Here is a 19,352-nt window from a genome sequence, read left to right on the forward strand (position 1 = left end):
CTCACACTGTTTTGACTCCCCCCATGCAGCCCACATTGTATTGCATGAAAGGAGAATTCCATTCTGCATGGCCCTTTCCAAACCTATTGGCCAACACTTTCACTATTTGTCATCAACTGAGAATTATCTGAGCACTGTAGATATCCATGGGCGTGGTTTGATTGTCTGTTGTGTTAAAAACTGCATCTGTTTATCGGAGGGATTTGGTTTTGCTGTTCCTGTTTGTATGTGTGGGGGCTTCTTCTCCTGCTGGAGGTTAGAGGGGTTTAGGGCATGGAGTGAATCTGCAGCCTGGGCTCTGCTGTTCCTCTGGGCTCTGTGAGCGAGGTGAGCTGCCTCCCCTGGAAGGTATCGGGGGGTGTGGGGTATTGCCAGGGTTCCAACAGCGGCTGTCACCACCCCACAGACTTGCAGGAGCAGCCAGCCTGGATGCTCCTGAGATGCCTTCAACCAGCCCTGCCTGGTGAGGGTACTCTGAAGATATGGAAGGTTCCAGCGAAGGATGTTTTTAGTTTCTGTGAGTGAACTGGGGTATGCTGAGAGATGCCGTGGTCAGATTTTCTTTAGGAAGGCAAAGAAATGTGCCCTTGGCCCATGAAAGCATGGATAAAGTCCACTTGGTTGTTTTTGTAGCAACACAAACTGATGGCACACCAGGTTCAAGGAGAGGTCTTGCGCTAAGGGAGAGGCTTTTGGATGTTTGGCTTAGTGCTAAGGCTGGAATATTCTGCTTTGTCCAGAGGTATATATGAATGAAGATGCAAATCCAAAGTGAAACTGGGAACCAGTAAGTTCTTATTCACTGGAGGCCACCTTCAAAACAACGTGATTACCTGGGCTGGGCGGAAACCACCTTCTTATTTCCCAGCTGGATCTAAAGCCTTACAAGCACTTTGGTGGTTCAGCTGTCTGCAGTGCTCAGAGTTGTCGGTTCCAGCACACCAAGCATGCTGCAGGTTTTGTTTTATTTATTTCCTTTTTATTTTGAGCCTGTAGGGCTGGAAGGAAACTCGTAACAATTCTCTGTGCCAGTATAATTCAGCATAAACTCCTGGCAGCACGTTTGTGTGCAAACTGGGAGGGTTTCTGACTGAAGGTGTCCCATTAAAAGGATGATCTGTGGTAAATAACTAGGCTGAGGACTCACAAGTCCTGGGTTCAATTACTTTGCTCTAAGTTTCCTGTGACCTTGGGCAAGTCATTTAAAATTGCTCTGTGCCTCATTTCCCTTTCTGTAACACGCTGGTAACAGCATTTCCCTTCCAGCCAGGATCTGCGGTAGCTGGAAGGCGGTTCGTGCCCTTTTCCATAGCTGGTGTGTGAAGAGCTTGGATGGAGTAGGTGTGACCATCTTGTGGGTCTGTCTTCTGTTCTTCTGGGAAAAGCAAAACAAGATGATCTGTTTAAATGGTTTTATAGGTGCCCAGAGAATATGTTCTATGAGATCCTGGGGCTCTGCATGACTGCAGCCATGCACTAATAAAGTAGTTGCTCCTTGGGCTGAGAAGCCTTCCTTAGCACTGCTTTCAGTTCTTCATCCAGCTTTAAAATAATGACCAGTTTAGGTAAAGCAAGTTTCTCGTGCTCCTTTCCTCTTGGCATGAAGTTTTCCTCTAACGTATTCTTCTGCATTCGCTCCTGTGCTGCCTTTCTGCTTTAAACCCAAGTGGATGCTAGGGAAAGGTGATGGCTTTGTGAATCAAGATGCTAGCACGTGGAGGTGCTCCCCACTGCAGCATGTGGACATACCTTGAATAGTTTTTCATCTCTCTCTGCTTTGGTTTCCTCCTTTCCAGTGGTGGGTAACAGTGCTGACCACCCCTTTCGCCACTTCCTAAATGTTGAGAGAGGCTTTTCAGCACCCCTGAAATGCATTAAAACATCCCAGCTGGAAAGGCAGATGGGCAGGGGGCTTGCTGGTTCCCATGTTGTGCCATGAAGACTTCTTGCCACTAATGTGGGATAAGAGAACTTCAGAGTTGTCCCTTGGAGGATCCTGAAAGGAGATGCCTGGAGAGAGGCTTGCAAAGCATCTCCTGGGGAGAATCTAAGATGCCATTCAAATACCTGCTGGCAGAGGACGGGACGGATGAGGAGAAGATACCAAGCAACGAGGAGGTGGCTAGGAGGAGTTTCCTCACATAGGTGATCGCTGGCAAATGATTTCAGAACACCTGTATGCTTTGAGGGACAGCAAGTGGTGTGTTCCTCACTTAGATATCCTCCTATGAGCAAGGCTCGGTTGGTACGGAGCTGCAATCCCATGGGACCTTGGCCAACATGACAACTCGTATAACCTAAAAGATGAAGGTGTCTTCTTTGCTAGCAGCTTTTTGCCACTCACCAGCACTTGCCAAGTGGTGATGAAACTTGTGCCTGATTTTAGAAGGGAGGAGGAAAGGATGAAGCAGCTGGCCCTGAGTTTTGGGTGCTGCCTCTAGTGATTGCGCAGTCCTTTTGACACTAAAGTCCTTTGGACAGTGCTGTGAGCCACTTTCTTGCTGTAAGGTACATGCAGCTTTACAGCATTAATCCAGGGAGACGTCACTTAATGAACCCCCTTGCTCAGCTCCTCTGCCTGATCCTGGCCGCTTGGGTGAGCAGATTGACACGAGGATTTGTGAGACTGATCTTAAGAACATTAGCCTTGCGGGGTTTCACTGTGAAGCTACCTCGTCTGCTTCTGACTTGACTGGGGACAAGTACTGCAGACTGTGAACGCTTCTTCCCTTGCTCCCTTGACACTGTAGACATCTATTTGCTTAATGTTTTGCCGGCAGGTGATTATGGATTTGTGTAGGGAGGGAGTTCCTGCTGTCCTGAGCTTTATCCAGTGTGACATGCTGTCATTTTGGTGCAATATCATTCAGATGCTTCCAAATCTGCTCTCTCCCAGCCCAAGGAGGAGAGCAGGTGCCTAGAGGACCACGTTCTGCTAACGTGGCTGTGAGTTGGATTGCTGCCCTGGAAGTGAGAGGCTCCATCGTGCCATTACCAAGCCTCTGAGCCAGCCGGTCATCCCCATTCCTGTATTTGCAGACTGCCTGCTGACACAGCATAAATGTTATTTTTACATAATGGTCCCCTGTGCTGACAACTCCTCTGCAGCTTAGTTTATCCTGCTGTTTTCTTAGTTATGTTAGGCAGAGTTAATAATATATACTGTACCGTTCACCCTAATGATGATGATGAATGTTTTAGATTGGTGTAATGAGGCCACCCTTCATTTCTTTCAGAAAAAGGAGGAGGAGGAAGAAGTCTTGATTTCTGTTTCTCTGAGGTTACAGCATAGGTTTCGATGCTTTTTGTGGTGTTAATCAGGAATATTTCTGTTATTTGTGGTATACCTTATAACTAGAGCTTTTCCATGTTCAGTTGAGGGCCTGAGAAATTTTAGGTTCTTGAAAGACAGCTTTTCTCCTAAGGCTTCAAGCTAAAACAGCTCTAATGAAATGGGAGCCTTCAAACAGGCAGACTGGTTTTGGGGGACATTTATATTGACTTTTTTAATTTCATTCCTTGGTTATCCCCTTATTTCCCTAGAATGATGTTGTTCCCATCCTGCTGGTCCTGCACCCGGTCTTGTCTAACTCACACAGTTGTTTGAGAAGGGTGGGATGTCTTCAGGAGCACAAAATGCAGCCGTTGCCTCTCGTTTAAGCAGCATAACAATAGAAAGCAGGCACAAATCCTTTCCGTTTTTCTTCCATCACTGCCCTATATGTCACTTGTCTGCATGTCTGATTTAAGAAAATAAAGCAGCTATTAGCAAACTCCATCTGCTGTGGTCACAGGCAGGGGCTAAAAGTCCTGGAACCTGTCTGCCTGAATAACCCCTGGATGTGTGGATATTTTTTTTTTGAGCAGTTTGTCTGGATTTTTGGAAGAAATATTACTCGATATTACTCTGTAAATTACACAGGTGGCTGGAGAACTCTTCAGTGCCAGCACAACAGAAGTTTATAGGACACAGAAGCTCGGTACTGATAGGCACCTTCAACTGTCTGGTGAAGAATTGATGGAAACTCTTTGCTGGGGGTGGGGGCTGGCTCAGATTTTCTCTAGCACTCCCTCCCAGCCTGAGCTGTTGTGTGTTTCTGTGGCACCTGCAAAGGCCCCTGAGCAGGACACGGGGAAGGTGGCAGCAAACCTCTCTGCCTTTGTATGAACATATGAAATATCAAGCATTTAGAAAACTTGGCTAATACACCTGTTGGAGGTGTGCTAATAACATCACACCCAGCTGCACACACAGAAAGCAGGGATCTCCTCGGGCTATAGTTTCTACTTGAATATTTTAGAAGCCTGTGCCCAAGACCTGAAGGTGGGCTTGGTATGGCTTGGCAGTATTTGCGTAATGACAGTAATTTCCTCGTTTTTATTTCCTAAATTTGGTTTACGGGACCATGCTGCAATGTGACTTAAAGCTTTAAGTATTTGCTCGGTTGGCAGTTGGAGAGGTCGTATTAGCCGTGACTCTTTACAGAAATAAGTGTTCAGCGTTGGAGCTAAATTGAATAATATGGTGGTGTTTGTATCTTAATCTTCCAAATAGTGCTCTTAACTTCACTACATTGAGGTTTGAAAGGCTTAAAAATAATAAACTCCATTGTATAGAGCTTTGAATACAGAGTAGAGGCTTAGTGATTGCTGGCAGCTCATGGGCAGACTCACTAACACAAGGCAAGGAAGCAATTCTCCCAGCGTGCTTGAATGCTTTTAAATGAATCTCCTCGTATCAAAGCCTTGTGATCCACAAATTAATGAGTACATTGATATTTTGAATAAAGACTTGCAGGAGGTCTCAGTCCAGAATTCCAAACCCCTTACTTGGGCCATCATATTGTTTTAAAACACATCTTGTCTTGCTCATCAGTCTTCCAAAAGCCGTTTTCATCCCCCAGCTGTTGAGTAGGATGGGTGTAGTGGGCTGGTGAGCTTATCTTCATGCCAGCAAGAGACTCTATCGGCAGATATATTAAGCCCTGAGCCTGTGTCACCTGTAGGAAAGTAACAACCCAATTCCCAACCTTCAGCCCTTCACAGGAAAGGGAAAAAAGCCAGATATCTGGTGGTTTGTTTTCTTTAATGATGTGCAAAAATTGAGAGTCAAAGGAAGAGTTCTGAAGGCAGGGGTCTGGCTTTGCTGATTTTTCTGAGAAGATGCCTGTAGTTCCACTGCATCTCGTGAATGGATTTTAAATGAGGAGTTGCAAAGGACAGCTAAGGCAAAGCCTGATTAGGCCAGCAGGCATTATTTAAAAAACAAACAAACATGAAAACCTGGAGAGGAGGAGAACATGATTTGTTTATCACAACTGTACTTGAAACTCATTTTAAATGGCTGCCTTCTGAGAGTAAGGAAATTCCTTTTGCTTCCAGCAGTAAATAACTGGGATGCTTTCAGCTCACAGCTGACTTACAGAAGATGGTTTTCAACTGAAAAATAGACTCTCCAGTAAGGGCAATCCATTCCAAGTGTCACTAAACAACTGGAGGAAGAGAAGAGTCCTGACAAGCACATTTCATATCACAAATAACCCTCGAAGTTTGCTCTGCATCTCTGCATACTGTCCAGGGTGGCTTAACAAATGGTTTTGAACAAACACAGTTTTCAAACCAGAGAGCAGATGTCATAGATTGCATCTGGCTGTCAGGTGTGCAGTTTGGACTCCTGGATCTTGCCCACGAGATCTTGAATGAAATCCCAAATCCATTTTTCTCTTACTATCAGTCCTGAAAGAAATGGTAAGTATTTTGGAGAATGGGAGAAGGTTGTCCCCTGTGAGCTCTCAGGGGTCAGTGGATGAGGAGGGTTTGGTGGTTGGGGACAATGCAGTTCTCCATACCCGCTGCTCTTGGCAATGGAGTGGTGGAGCACCTAGTATTAGGATGACTTCCCATCAAGCATATCTCAGCAAAGGATTTGCTGAGGTCTTGTAATGATCTGCGGTGCTCTATGCCAGCAGGAACTATTGGGAAGTGGGGACTTCTGGAAGTCTGTCACTTACCAAGGTACTAAAAAGAGACTGGACTTGTTTGGAAGATGGTGTTGCAGCCAAAGGAGCTGAATGCTTGCCAGTCTGACCATATGCTTCTGAAGTTCTTGTGGTTCAATGTTTTAGGCCAGGGGAATTGCCTGTTTAAGGCAATGGAAGAAAACCCTGTGCCACTCTTGCACAGGAGGTATGTGAACCCAAAGCACTGGGACCAAATGGTAGTTCTAGAATTAGATGGTGTCCCTAATTTCCCTCTTCACTTACAGCCTCAACTGTTGTGTTGCGTTGTTGTATAGAGTTGAACATCTGCCCCTTCCAGCCACAAAAGTGGCTGTGTTCCAGCGATGGGTGGTTTCTTTCTATTCAGGGATCCTCCAAGGCCTGGAAAAGCTTGAGTATTAGGCACGACATACTGTCAACTGTTGCAGATCCCCTTGGCTCCCCTCCTCCCAACATCTGCAAGGCGAGAATTGGCCATCTTGCTTTGTCTTTCTTGCACAGGACATCAAGACCCTGACCCTAACAGGGAGTGGGGCCTCACCTGTCCATCCAGCACGGAAAACATTTGTGGTCCCAACCTCTAGGAGAGGGAAGATTTGTCAGCTCCTTAGGGCAGGCTGCATTGCTGGGACCACAGCGCCAGGGTCCTTCCCCACCCACAGCACTGTTGCTAGTGGATGCATGTCCTCCATACAGCAGCTCTGGAGCAGGCAGAGCAGCCGTGGCACCCAGCAAACCTCTGCAGGAGGACCTTGCCCTGCCTTGGAAACGGATGGGATGCTGGAGCAGAGGCTGGTGAGACAAGACGCCAGTCCCATGCAGCTCTCCCAGCCCAGTATTTCTTTCACCCAGCATTGTGTGGGGGATTGACTGGCATTTGCTTGGCAAAAACCTTTTGAATATTCATTTGGCTGACCGGAGATGAGAGTGCAGTAGCTCCTTCAAATCAGCTTGAGGAGTGGCAGCAAATAAGACTGCCTTTTTCTTGCTACTAATACTACTCGAACTCTCTCAAATGCAAGCTACCCATGGATAAATGATTGCGGAGTTCTCAGCCTGCCTAACAAGCTTGCTCTTGTAAAGCAAAAATTATAGTGCCTGCATACTTGCCATCCTTATTGAAAAGCCCATTCCTCGTTAAAATCATTTTATAGATATTATTGCGGCTCAAAATGCCATTCCTCTTCTCCCCACCCATTTCCTTGACTGGCCGTGATATACAGGAACTACACCCAGTGCTCGACTCGCCTCTCCTGACCTTTTGTAACTTGGCTCCAAACTCCTTTTTTTGGGTCTTTTGCAAAACACTGTCAGAAGGGAAAAATCCTTTGTTAAAACACAGCCAACTCCTGCCTCAACGTGGAACAGTTTGTTCTGCTAAAAGAATGAGCCAGTTCAGTGAGCAGAAAAACATTGCCATAAACCAGCGGACTCAATAAGCTGCAAAAGCCATCGGCTGAGCTCAAGGTCTGAAAAGATGACTCTGAAGCAGGATCCACGAGGGAGAAAAAAAAAAAAAAAATCCATGATCTCAACCTGCCAAATCCCGTTTCCTTACTTTGAGCTGAAGTATTTTGTGGTTGTCTTTTTGGTTATAGCAACTGTAAGTGGGGGAATGGGGACTGATGCTGAGCCAGAACGTAACGCAGCGCTCAAAGCTAGCGTATTACAAAAGGGCACGGTAGATGAAGTAATCCAAAAATGCTCAGCTGGGAAGGGGCTGCAGCACTGGAACAGTCTTGTTTGTGCTGCAGATGATCAGCTCCAGTGCCCTGCGCTTGCTGTCTGGTGCAGTTTAGTAGCTCAGTTTAGTCCTTCCCACTCACATCTCGTTTTAAAGCTCTGGACACCTTTTTTTCCCTGGAATTGCAGCACGTCTGTCCTTTGTTTGGTGGCTTGGTAGCTGGTGATCAGCCTGTCTTCAGCAAGCATTTCTGCGTTGCACAAGGGACTTGGATGCTTGGTGAGAAAACAGTCTGCCCCTCTAGCAGGCTTTTGGGGTTGTGGTTGTGCAGCGGGATTGTTTCGGTGCTGGTATAAAAGCTGATGCTTGGTTTTCTTTTAACAATAAATTTGGTGGTGCTAACAGCTAGGGCTGTGGTTCCCGAATCTGGGGTGATGACCCCCAGATGGGAGGCCATATGGAGGTGGATGTGCAAACCTGGAAGTGTGGTTGTGAGCAGAAGTGCTTCGGAAACTCGGGCTTGGAGGCTTCCCCGAGAAGTGAGTTGCCTTGGGACCAGGCAGACGGCAGCAGCGCTGGGAGCACGGTGGGCTTCTGCACTTTGCTCTGTTGCTGTTGGGTGTGAACTCCTCTCCAGCTTGGCCGGGTGTTTCCAGCTGATTTAAGTCTCGAGTACCCTTGTCAGAAATTCAGCATGGACCGAGATCCAACTGTGGTTCTCATTTTGCTTTAGGAACTGCGAGTCTTCACTCCCTGATAGCTTTTGGGCTTGGAGCCAGTTGAGCACTTACAGATAATAAAAATACAAAGTAGTATATTTTAGGTGTAGTTTACCCTTTTTCATATGCTGAAATTCAAAGGGCTGCATCTGCCGAAGCTGGTCTTGCCCTACCTACATTGTGATAATAAACTCTAAGCGTGGGATCACAGGCACGTTGCAAGTCCGAACACGGTGTGGCAGAAAATTACTGACCTTTGCGTGGGCAGTGGAGGTGTCGGTGGTCAAGCAGCAATCGCAAACAGATCCTCCTGATAGTAGGAGCCAGAAGAAAACCTTCTAGAGAAAAGCATGAGGGAATGAAAGCAGAGCTCCTGTGCATTTATAAATATGATCGATGTTCTCTTACTGTCCTGTTCAGGCACAAACCAACCCTATGGTACTCACTAGCTGAGTGTGAGGTGATGGGAGACCCACGTACCAGTCAGCTGAGGGACTTCTTGAAGCTCCATTCATGCTATCTGGTGTCCTCTGCTGGTAGCGTTAACCTCAGAGCTGGTTCTGTCAAGAGATGATTATCTGTCTGCTGAACCTTTTGCTTTGGGGGAATGCCAGGAATGTTTTACAATATGGACAAAATATGAGGATTGAAGCTATGGAGGTGAGTCCCTGGGATGCTGGGACTGTGAACCCTGCTAAGGTAGTGTAACTCGGAGCAAATTTGTAATGAAGCCTCTGTGCCAAAAGAGATTGGGTTTTTTTTTTTTTTTGGAGGATGTTAATGATATGATTGCATAACGTTTATTTTGTGCTCAATCAAATGGATTAGAGCAGAGGAAAAAGACTGAGTGAATTAGCGTTAGTGATGTTCAAACAGAAGCACGCAAAGCTCCCAGGGATGATCAGTGGTTTTGGTTTGATGTGTGTTGTGGTTTATTTTATTCCTGACATTTTCCTGAAATATAGCATGCAGGCTAGTCTCTAAGCAGGGCACATTGCCAATAGTCTAAAGGTTATATTATCCTAGTGACCTATTTTTATGCTGTAATCGCGTTCTCTTTCAGCCGCCCCTTTCTAGCCTTTCGTCTCACTCAGTTTTCTGCTCATCTGAAAAAAAAAAAGGGGAGATAATTACCATTAGTCCCCAAGTGGTAGGGCAGCAAGCCAGCCTCTACCCAGGTAACGAGAGCAAAGGCGAGTTCCTGCTGTTTTGGAAGCACGAGAGCAATTGGAAAACGCGGCTTGTAAACGGGTGATGACCTGAAACAGGACGATGAGAGTGGTGTGAGGCAGAGGAGAGAGGTCTTCTCTTGGAGGCAGATTTTAAATGGAGAAGTACAGCAGTTTGTAGAAGGGCGAAATGTTAATGAATAGCTTTGTTTAACTAGCCAAAATGGAAAAGACGCTTTTCTACTCTAGGCCTGCCAAGTAGCGGAGAATGAATACGATTGTTCGGTCAACCGGCTTCCACTGCCTTTAGACTGTACACGCGTTTTCAAAGCCAGGCTTAAGCTACAAAGCACCCTGACCAGTCGACATAAAGAGAAATTGTTCCTTAGTACAAATGTTGACTATGTGATGCTGCTTGAAGCTCAAAACTGCTGAAACTTGTGCGTGTGTTTGTACGTTTGTGCAGTGCAGCATAATAAGATGCAAAGAGGCTTTTCTTGCCTGCATGGCTTCTCTTGGGTTGCTGTTATTTTATTGCAGGTGGCTTTCCTTCTTCTTGGTGAGAACACCTGAATTCTGAGTACCTGCAGTTTTAGCGTGGTAGCAATCATAGCATCAGTAGGTTGGAAAGGACCCACTGGATCACCAAGTCCAACGATTCCCATCAATCCACTCTGGAGGGGTCAATCTCATTAACTGTTTTGTTATGGGAACTCGCAGTCCTGTATGGAGTTAAACCCCAAAAGAGTCGTGTCATAACCTTGGTCCGTGTTATGGACCGGGCTCTGGGTGGCTAATGCTACCTCCAGGTGCCAGCCCTAGGCAAGGACACGGCATGGAGATGTGCGATGCTTGCTGGGAGCTGGGGCGATCCTCTGCATTTTTAGGCTGCTGGAGATGGTCCCATCCCGTGACTTCCCTTCCAGCTGCAGGTTTTGCAAAGTTACGCGGGGAGGATGCTAGACCCCAGCTAGCCAGGATGCACAGCTGGAGACCAGGAACAGAGAGCTCAGCCCTGCCAAACCTTGCCTTTTCTTCTCTGTTACAGAGCCATGCTGGCGCGGCTAAAAGAGAGGTCCTGTCGGCACCTGGGAAGTTGGGATTTGCTCTGGAGAGGTGGGCTCTTCTGTCTAAATGTGTCTGTCCATATTGAATCACAGGGATGTAGCCTGGAGAGGTCTTTCCCTGGGATGGATTAGCAGTTGCTGCCCTGTTCGTGGCAGAGAGCTGTGTCCTTGGAGCCTGGTGGTGATGTTGCTGTGTTGCCCTGAGCTTCGTTATGCTTTTGTAGTAGCTATAGCCTGTGACTCCTAAGTCCATGGCGATGAAACACAGGTGAGAGATAGCGTGGGTCAGCGTCTGGCCAGGGAATAAGCCTTTACCCCCTCTCACCTCGGTCTACAAAGTACAGGAGTCTCCAGCCTTCCTCTCTCTGACCGGCAACATCAGGCACGTTTTGGCAATAAATTAATAAAACTGGTGAAACTCCTACGTGATCTCTCATGAGCAGGCTCCAAATTCAGCACAAATGTTAGTGCCCAACCAAAGAGAAGGAGTCTCAGGGCTGCCGTGGCTGGCAGTGGGTGGTCGTGGGGCTGTGCCCCACATAGGCTTGTGTTCGCTGCTGCCTGGCTTTTCTCTCCTCCCCAGCACCCAGGTAAATACACTCACTCCCAGGCTACTGAGCCAGCTGGGTATCTGCTGTGCTGGGGGGGACCCTCTGCAAAACCCAGCAGGGTTTCCCTCCTAGCTGCTTGGTGATGAGAAGGGGAAAGCAGATCAGCTTTTGGATCTGGGTGCTGCAGAGAGCGCCCACTCACTGGTGCTGGCCACAGGGGTCTTTTATTTATTGGTCTTTACTTGCTAATTACTGGTGAGGATTTGGGAGGTCATCTGTTGTCTTCCCAAAGACAGACGTGCATCTTCTGGGCCTGGCTGGAGATAGAGCTAAAGGGAAGAGACAAAAACTCTCCAACGTCAATTTTTTTTTTGCTCCTTTGATTTTTTTTTTTTCCTCTTTTTTCCCCCCATATTGTGCTATCAGCCGGGGCCTGCAGTATTTCAGCTTAAAACCAAACTGCTTTTATTTAAAGTGCCAATATTGTGCTTGGCTTCATATGAGACAGAAACATCAACTTTGTCTCTGACCTGGGGAGTGTGTCTGCCTGCCTAGCAGGCACTGAAAGTGTTGAGAAAACTGTTATTTTACTTTTATTTTGGTGTTGATTTTTTTTTTAATATATTTATTTTTAATTTTATTTTCGACTGAACATTCAACATAAGCAGAGTTGCATCAAACACCAGAGCCCACAGTAGAGCACGTAGCCATCCTACGCGTCCGTGTGGAGCATTTTTCCCTGTGAGACCCAGGATTTGGATGGGCTGGGGGGCAGAGAATGGCATCTGTCCCATCATCCCTGTGCTGGGATGGTGGGATTGGAGCTGCTGTGCCAGTCTGCGTTTCCTGGCAGGGGATGCTGCCTGGTGGGCTTGCTGGTGGTTGTTTCTAGGCGAGGTTTGCACAAGGTCACAAAAATTAATCTTCTAACTGGGGACCTTGGCACTGCGTGGAATGAATGTTTTGCATTAACAACCTAACTCATTAATTCACTGAAACATTTAAAACCAAACCGGTTACATCCAGCCAAGCTGGAAAAAGCTGAAAGTTCATACTCAGCAGTGCAGATTTCGAAACCTCCCTTTGTTAATCTCTGCAAAAGTAAATTTTCTGAAATTGCTAAGCTCACTTTGACCGGTCTTGGTATTGTTTTCCTCAGCGGAGGCAAAGCTGCTCTGCAGAGGGTTAATGGTGTGTACCTGGACCCGCCGATGGAGACAGGAAAGCTGGGAAGGAAGGAGGGTTGGTATGGGGAGCATTGCGGGAGGAGAACGCTTGTAGCAGCTTTGCAGGTTTTAAGCTGTCTTGGGCAGAAATGCTGCATTGTTTTCATAGATTGGGATCCCGTGTTTCACAATTTCCATCTTCCTCCTCCATTATTGTTTTCTGAATTGCTGGAGGTAGCACATGGTGCTCCTTGAACTTGTTTGTAAGCTGGAGATGTGGCCTTGGTGGGCTTCCTACACGAGGAGAAAAGGGGCAGGAGTGAGCTCAGCCCGCAGCTCAGAGTATGGGGCTTGTTACTTCTGAGCCTCAACCCTTGAGAAACTGCTGGGTGGCCACCAACCCAGCTGACCCTGTTTCCTTTGAATTTCAAGCAACCTTGACAGTTTTAAGTGCACAAGTCATTTGACTCGCTTAGTCTGCTAACTCACTATTAAATTAGCAGGTGTGAATTAAATAAGAACCATGAACTTAAGCACAATTCAGTTGTTTTTCTTTCTGCCAGACAGCTATTCCATTCATATATGCCTCTCTGCTCCAGTTGAGGCATTCTCCGTGGTGGTGTACTGAGTTACATTGTAAGGCTGGTTTTTAATGGATTAATTTTTCTGCCATTAATTTACTCTATCCATTAAAACAGCCTCGTTTACTTTAATGATGGAGAAATTGATGAATTATCCGTTCTGTTATAAATTAGTGGTGCATTAAAGTATTAGCGCATTCCAGAAGGTAAGCAGTGAATAAAACATGCTCCGAACATGTGGTTATGCAACTGTTCCATGGAAATGAAACGGACAAACAGTACACTTGATTAATTTTTTTTTTTCCCAGTAAATTGGTGCTGTGATTCACTTCCAGCTAGATTTGCAATCTGTGTTCTCAGGTGGCATTAATATTGGAGCCCCAGCAGGAGAGATGGGGCAGCTTTGATTGCATTTTTAACGAAAGTTGTTTGAGAGAGCGTGGAGCTTGATGCAAATGTGCTGGTGAATGAAATGCGGAGCTTTTAGGTTCTCCGTAGGTGGGTCAGACCCTTCACATTTACCCAGCATAATAGTGATGATGTGCTTGGGAGGGGCACTCTCTTAACGTGGCACAATGGGGGTCTTTGTGGATCCCCATTGCTCTGTATCAAATTTACCCTGTTGGCAGATAAAAATCATCTTTTTGATATCTGGTGACTCCATAAGCATTAGTTAGCTCGAGTCCCAGACAGATCTTGTCTCAGTGTTGGAGCCTCTGGAACTGGATCTCTGTCAGGAGTTTGCTGGAAACGAAAAAGCTTGCAGAGGGCCCAGCAGTTTCTCCCTAACCTGTGGCAAATCTGCAGGATAAAATTAAAAATTCCCTTTTACCGTTGCTTCCCTGACATGAAACTCCTTTCAACCTTTAAAGCTAAATTTTTTAGCCTTCAGGCTGGTCTTATTGTGTTTTTCCTAATTGACTCAAGTTGGAAAGGCCATCATACCCTGCTAGATTGTGTAATATTTAACTTAGCATCAAAAATGAGGATCTTGGGATTGGTGTCAAATGGATGCTGTTCCCAGCTGAATAGCAAAGCCCATTCATAGTCATCCAAGTCTTCGACTTGCTAATGCTAATGAATTACTTTCTGGCCCTCTGCAGAGGGAAGGACTAACCACGAAAAGGTGGGTTGAGAGTGGCATAAAGCAGGTATTGAGAGTATGAAATTCGCACCATCTAAATCCAGATCACAGCTTTAACACCTTTTTTTATTTATAGAACCTTGTTAAGGTTATAATTTCTAGCTGTTCGCGAAGCTTTAACATAGCAAGCAGTCGTTTCTCGTGCCAAGTTCAGTGATGACTAACACCATTCGCAGGACTGTTTTGTAATTTCAGATCAGCCCACATTAACGGGAAGTTACATTGTCCCATCAGTCGTTTAGATGATGCCCAAGAGTTGCTGAGGCCACTTGGCCATGCAGGCTCTCCTGGTTGAACACTGACATCAGTTTTTCCAGGATAGTTTTTTAAGAAAAATTCCTAATGAAGTTAGAGAGGTTGAATTCTGCTCCCTCTGGTTGATTTTTTTTGCATGAGGACCTTTCATTCCTCTGTTCTAAAAGCTACCGACAAAAATAAGCAGGGGAGGTATTGCATAAGCACCACAGTCATTTGCTCGATCTGCATTTCTTGGTGCATGAGATCAGCTCTGAATATCTGATATGGGAAAGCTACTGGTGCACAACTGTTGTAACTGATAGGAGTTACCTCTATGAGTCATCTGCTAGGATGGTAAGTTGGTCCTTTTTTTTTTGTTTCAGTTCAAGTTTTTATGAGTGTTTTTATAAAGCCTCATTGCTGTTACTGTAAATCCCAGGAAAAGCTGGCACAGAGTCTTTATAATATGAATCAGTGCATCTATACGCTTCCAAGTGACCTTGCAGTCTGGAAAAATACTCTGTGTTTAAAGGAAAAAAAAGCAGAGCTGCTGTAAAAAAGGTTGTGGAGGGGTTAAGGCAGAGCTGTTGCTCCCTCAGATGTGCCGCCTTCCCTGTCATGGGGACTGTCACCAGGCAAGTGGCTCCTGGTGCCAGCTACGACAGACGGCTTTACTGCCCTCGGATCGTGATCTCAGGCACGGAGCATCCACTGTGCAGATGGCAAAGCTACATCAGCCCCAAAAATAAGGTTGTGGCTAATGCCCTGGCCAGTCCTAGCCTTCCACAGGCTGGAGCAGTTCAGGAACTGCTTTAGCTTCAGAAAAAATTGAAAAAAAAAAAACCCCAAAGCCAAAACAACCCAAGAAAACCACCAGAAAAAAAAAAAAAAGAAAAGTTATTCCTTTTTTTCCACTCCCTCTTTTTTTTTTTTTTAGTGTGACAATCTCTGGTCACTCCAAGCCCATAAAACATGGGCTTGTGTTGCAGAGAAATTGTGCTTCCTTAGGAAATACCCCAGTGCACAGAGTTGTGTGAATGCCAAAAGCTGCAGAGGTGGTGGGAGGGGAAGGCTGGGAGCCAGGAACATGTGTGTGATGCTGCCCTTGAGTTCTGGGGCTTTGCCTTCTCCTGCAGCTCCAGCCAAAGACTCTTCAGAGCTTCAGAGCTCCTGGCATCTCTGCAGGCAGAGCTCCTTGGCTCAGGCACGGTGCTTTGAGCTGGCGAGAAACTTCCCAACAGGATGGTTGGAAAATGCCAGTTTGGAAGAAATCAGAACGTTCTGTGGGGAATGTTTTGATTTTTCATCAGGTTTTTCCCAAGGTGACCCTGCTTGGTGTCACCTCTTGTGCTGCTGAGCCAGGAGCCTGGGCACGCAGGAGCCCAGCCGCTGCTCTCCCTGACAGAGCACTGGTGATGGTCTTGGGAGGGTAGGGCAATTCTGGTATTTTTCCTCCTCAAACGAAAATATGATGTGGGCTCTAAAACAGGCGTGTTTGTGTGTGTGTTTTAAAGCAGATAATTCACAGATTGTATGTGTGAAAACACGGTAAATCCAAGGTCAAGTTAAATTTTTCCAGTGAAAGAGGCAGGAAGTGATTTATTGAGTGAAACAGTTAAATACCAGGATAATTGTGCTTTGTCTAATGCCTAGGGAACTAACACCTCCTCTTTCTCCTTGTCCTCAGGTTCATCAGCAGTTATGAACATTTGTCAACGTTTGACAGCAATCCCTTGGGACATCATGAATCTGCTGGAATCTAGACCACAGAGCACTTGCAATAGCACTTTTTAAATTCTCATTTTGTTTAAGTGAAAGAAAAATAATCATCTGAATCAACTGTAGCGATGGCTAGCAAAAGAAAATCCACAACCCCCTGCATGATACCGGTAAAAACACTGGTGCTTCAGGAGACTGACCTGGACACGGTAGAAGATGATCGCAAAGGAACACAAGAAGATGCTCCTGTGGAAGGGCCAGCAGCTGGTGATGCTGGTGCCAGTAACAGTAATAATGGAGCTTTGTCTAACGGGCACCGTGGTATTGCTGATAGTGACACTTACATCTGCAAGTCTTGTGACTTTGGATCTCAAGACGTTCAGAATTTCTTTGGGCACTTGGACTCTGAGCACTTAGACTTTAGCAAAGACCCTGCGTTCGCATGTGTTGCGTGCAACTTTCTGGCAAATAGCCACGAAGGGCTCTTGCACCACAATGCGGAGTCGCACGCTGGTGTAACGAGCTTCGTGTGGAGAGTGGTTAAGCAAGACAATCATACAGCTGTGGAACAAAGTCTCTGTGAGGCCACTGGCAGCCATGACCTTACAGGAGAGGTCCCTGAGGAAGGGGTGGATGGCCAATCTGAAATTATCATTACCAAAACCCCCATTATGAAGATAATGAAAGGTAAACAAGAAGCCAAAAAAATCCACACGCTGAAGGAGAATGCGTCGAGTCAATTGGGCAGTGAGTTGGAGGTGAAGGATGGAGAGCATGCGTTCCCAAACGGATCTGTGCCAGTCAGCCAGCCTGCTGCAAGTTCAACAAAATCATCTCATATAGTGAATGGCTCCATCATAGGAAATGTGCCTGTCCTGCAGGCGGGTGTCGCGCAGCTTGTGTCGCTGCCGCAGCAACCTCCCTTGCATCAGCAACTCCCTACGTCCAAGTCCCTTCCCAAGGTAATGATACCGCTAAGCAGCATTCCAACCTACAACGCCGCCATGGACTCCAACAGCTTCCTGAAAAACTCTTTCCATAAATTCCCCTACCCGACAAAAGCTGAGCTCTGCTACTTGACCGTGGTGACCAAGTACCCAGAAGAGCAGCTGAAGATCTGGTTCACTGCCCAGAGGTTGAAGCAGGGCATCAGCTGGTCACCGGAGGAGATCGAAGATGCCAGGAAGAAGATGTTCAACACTGTTATTCAGTCCGTGCCGCAACCCACCATTACAGTTTTGAACACGCCACTGGTTGCAAATCCCGGGAGCGTCCCCCATCTTATTCAGGCTACTTTACCGGGCCACGTGGTGGGGCAGCCAGAGGGGACGGGGGGGCTGCTGGTCACACAGCCCATCATGGCAAATGGGTTGAAGGGCACCAGCTCCTCCTTCACCTTGGCAGTGAGTTCTGTCCCCAAGCTGCAGCCGGCGGCGCAGCACGGCACCGTGAGCTCCAGCAACGCGGCGGGCGTGAAGGTGGTCAGCAGCGGCCAGACGCTCCTCAGCGCATGTCCCACCATCTCCTCCCAGACCTTCCTGGATCCCAACGTGTACAAAAACAAGAAGTCCCACGAGCAGCTCTCGGCTTTGAAAGGCAGCTTCTGCAGGAACCAGTTCCCTGGCCAGGCTGAAGTCGAGCGCCTGACAAAGATCACGGGCCTCTCCACCAAGGAGATCCGAAAATGGTTCAGCGATAGGAGGTACCACTACAGGAATGTGAGAGGTGGAAGGGCCTTCCCTGGAGACACTGCTCTTGATTCCCTGCCTGAAATAGCCTTTGACGTCTCACCTCGAGGAGCCGACCTGAGCCCGGCGACGGCAGCTGTGCCGGCCCCTCACCACCCGGTGAGGCGGCAGTCGTGGCACCAGGCACCCGACTTCACACCAACCAAGTACAAGGAGCGAGCGCCAGAGCAGCTGAAGGCCCTGGAGAGCAGTTTTGCCCAAAATCCCCTCCCTGCGGAGGAAGAGGTGAACCGCCTGAGGGGCGAGACGAAGATGACACGGAGGGAGATCGATAGCTGGTTCTCGGAGAGGAGGAAAAAGAAGGTAGTGGAGGAGAATAAGAAAGTGGAGGAGGCGGCTCGACAGGAGGAGGAGGAGGCAGAAAATGGTGGTGGGGAAGGGGAGGACTCCTCGGATGAGATGAGGGCTGCAAGCGAAAATGTCTTGGTTGATGCCTCCGGCAACAACCTGAACTCAATGGAGCGGAAAGTGAGTCCCATCAAAATTAACCTGAAGAACCTCCGAGTGACTGAGTCCAATGGCAAAAACGAGTTACCGGGGGCCAGTGCAAGTGAGAAAGGGGACAGCAGCTCCAGCCGGCCGCCCAGCCCTCCGAAAACCAAAATGAACTTTAAAAAAACAGCCCAGCAGCGGCATCTGCTGAAGCAGATGTTCGTGCAGACCCAGCGGCCCACGAACCAGGAGTACGATGCCATCGTTTCGCAGACGGGCTTGCCGCGAGCTGAGGTCATTCGCTGGTTCGGGGACAGCCGGTACGGCTACAAGAACGGGCAGCTGAAGTGGTATGAGAACTACCGGCGGGGTGTTTTCCCCCCAGGGCTGGTGGAGGTCAGCCCCGCCGGCCGGGAGGTGCTGGAGGAATACTATGAGAAGCACAAGGGTCTGCGGGAGGAGGACCTACCCAGCCTGTGCGAGTGTTCCAGCCTCAGCGCCCAGCAGCTCAAGGTGTGGTTTGCCATGAAGGCGGAGGAGGAGAGCAGGAGCACCGTCCCTGAGGAACCCAGTGCTGGTGAGGCAGCGGGAAGCCGCAAAGGGCCGTGTGAAGGTGGCTCGGAAGTGTCAGAGAGCAGCGAGTCGTGGGAGCCGGGCGGGCAGGAAGGCAGCGCTGGGACCCCCGATGCCCCTGGCCCACCACCCACCACACGGCTCGGTAAGACCTGGGGCTGGGCTGGCTCCGCGGGAAGGTTTGGGCGAGCAGGGGGCACGTGTTTGAGCAACTGAGGCATTAGGGGAACGTTTAGCGTCTGGTATTGCCGTTTGGGATTTAGCTGAGGAAGCAGGGAGGAAACCCCTGGGAAAGACGGGGATCAGGGAGGGAGGATGAGCAGGGTCTGGCAAGATGCTGTGCCTGCTCCTGCCTGCCTTGGTCACTGGGTGCTGCTTCTGTTCTGAAGCCAAATCCTGGCTTTATTTTAAGCCTAAGTAAAACCAGTGGGGAATATGGTCCCTTTATCTGCCCCAGGGAAAGGCAGCCCTTGGGTTCATTTATGAAGAAGGAAAGGGCCTGAGTGCTGTCCCCAGTGCCACTGGCTCCTTCTGTGCTGGGCAGCAGATGTAACCCACACCTG

The 19,352-nt window shown here is 47.8% G+C and overlaps 1 protein-coding gene across 4 annotated transcripts in view; it reads left to right on the forward strand.

The window, feature by feature from the left end:
• The window catches only part of ZHX3 (zinc fingers and homeoboxes 3), a 44,630-nt gene that overhangs the window by 21,842 nt on the left and 3,436 nt on the right, over positions 1 to 19,352 (forward strand). For 2 of the 4 annotated variants that reach the window (XM_069871943.1, XM_069871941.1), the window contains exon 3: positions 16,005 to 18,934. In XM_069871943.1, the coding sequence (XP_069728044.1) occupies positions 16,165 to 18,934 (2,770 nt within the window). In that variant the 5' untranslated portion in view covers positions 16,005 to 16,164. Of the gene's footprint in view, positions 1 to 10,619; positions 10,688 to 14,365; positions 14,672 to 16,004; positions 18,935 to 19,352 lie in introns of those variants that run through there. The other 2 variants (XM_069871942.1, XM_069871944.1) reach the window with 2 other exon arrangements.

The sequence above is a fragment of the Phaenicophaeus curvirostris genome, chromosome 18 (genome assembly GCF_032191515.1).
Source record: "Phaenicophaeus curvirostris isolate KB17595 chromosome 18, BPBGC_Pcur_1.0, whole genome shotgun sequence".
Classification (NCBI taxonomy): domain Eukaryota; kingdom Metazoa; phylum Chordata; class Aves; order Cuculiformes; family Cuculidae; genus Phaenicophaeus; species Phaenicophaeus curvirostris.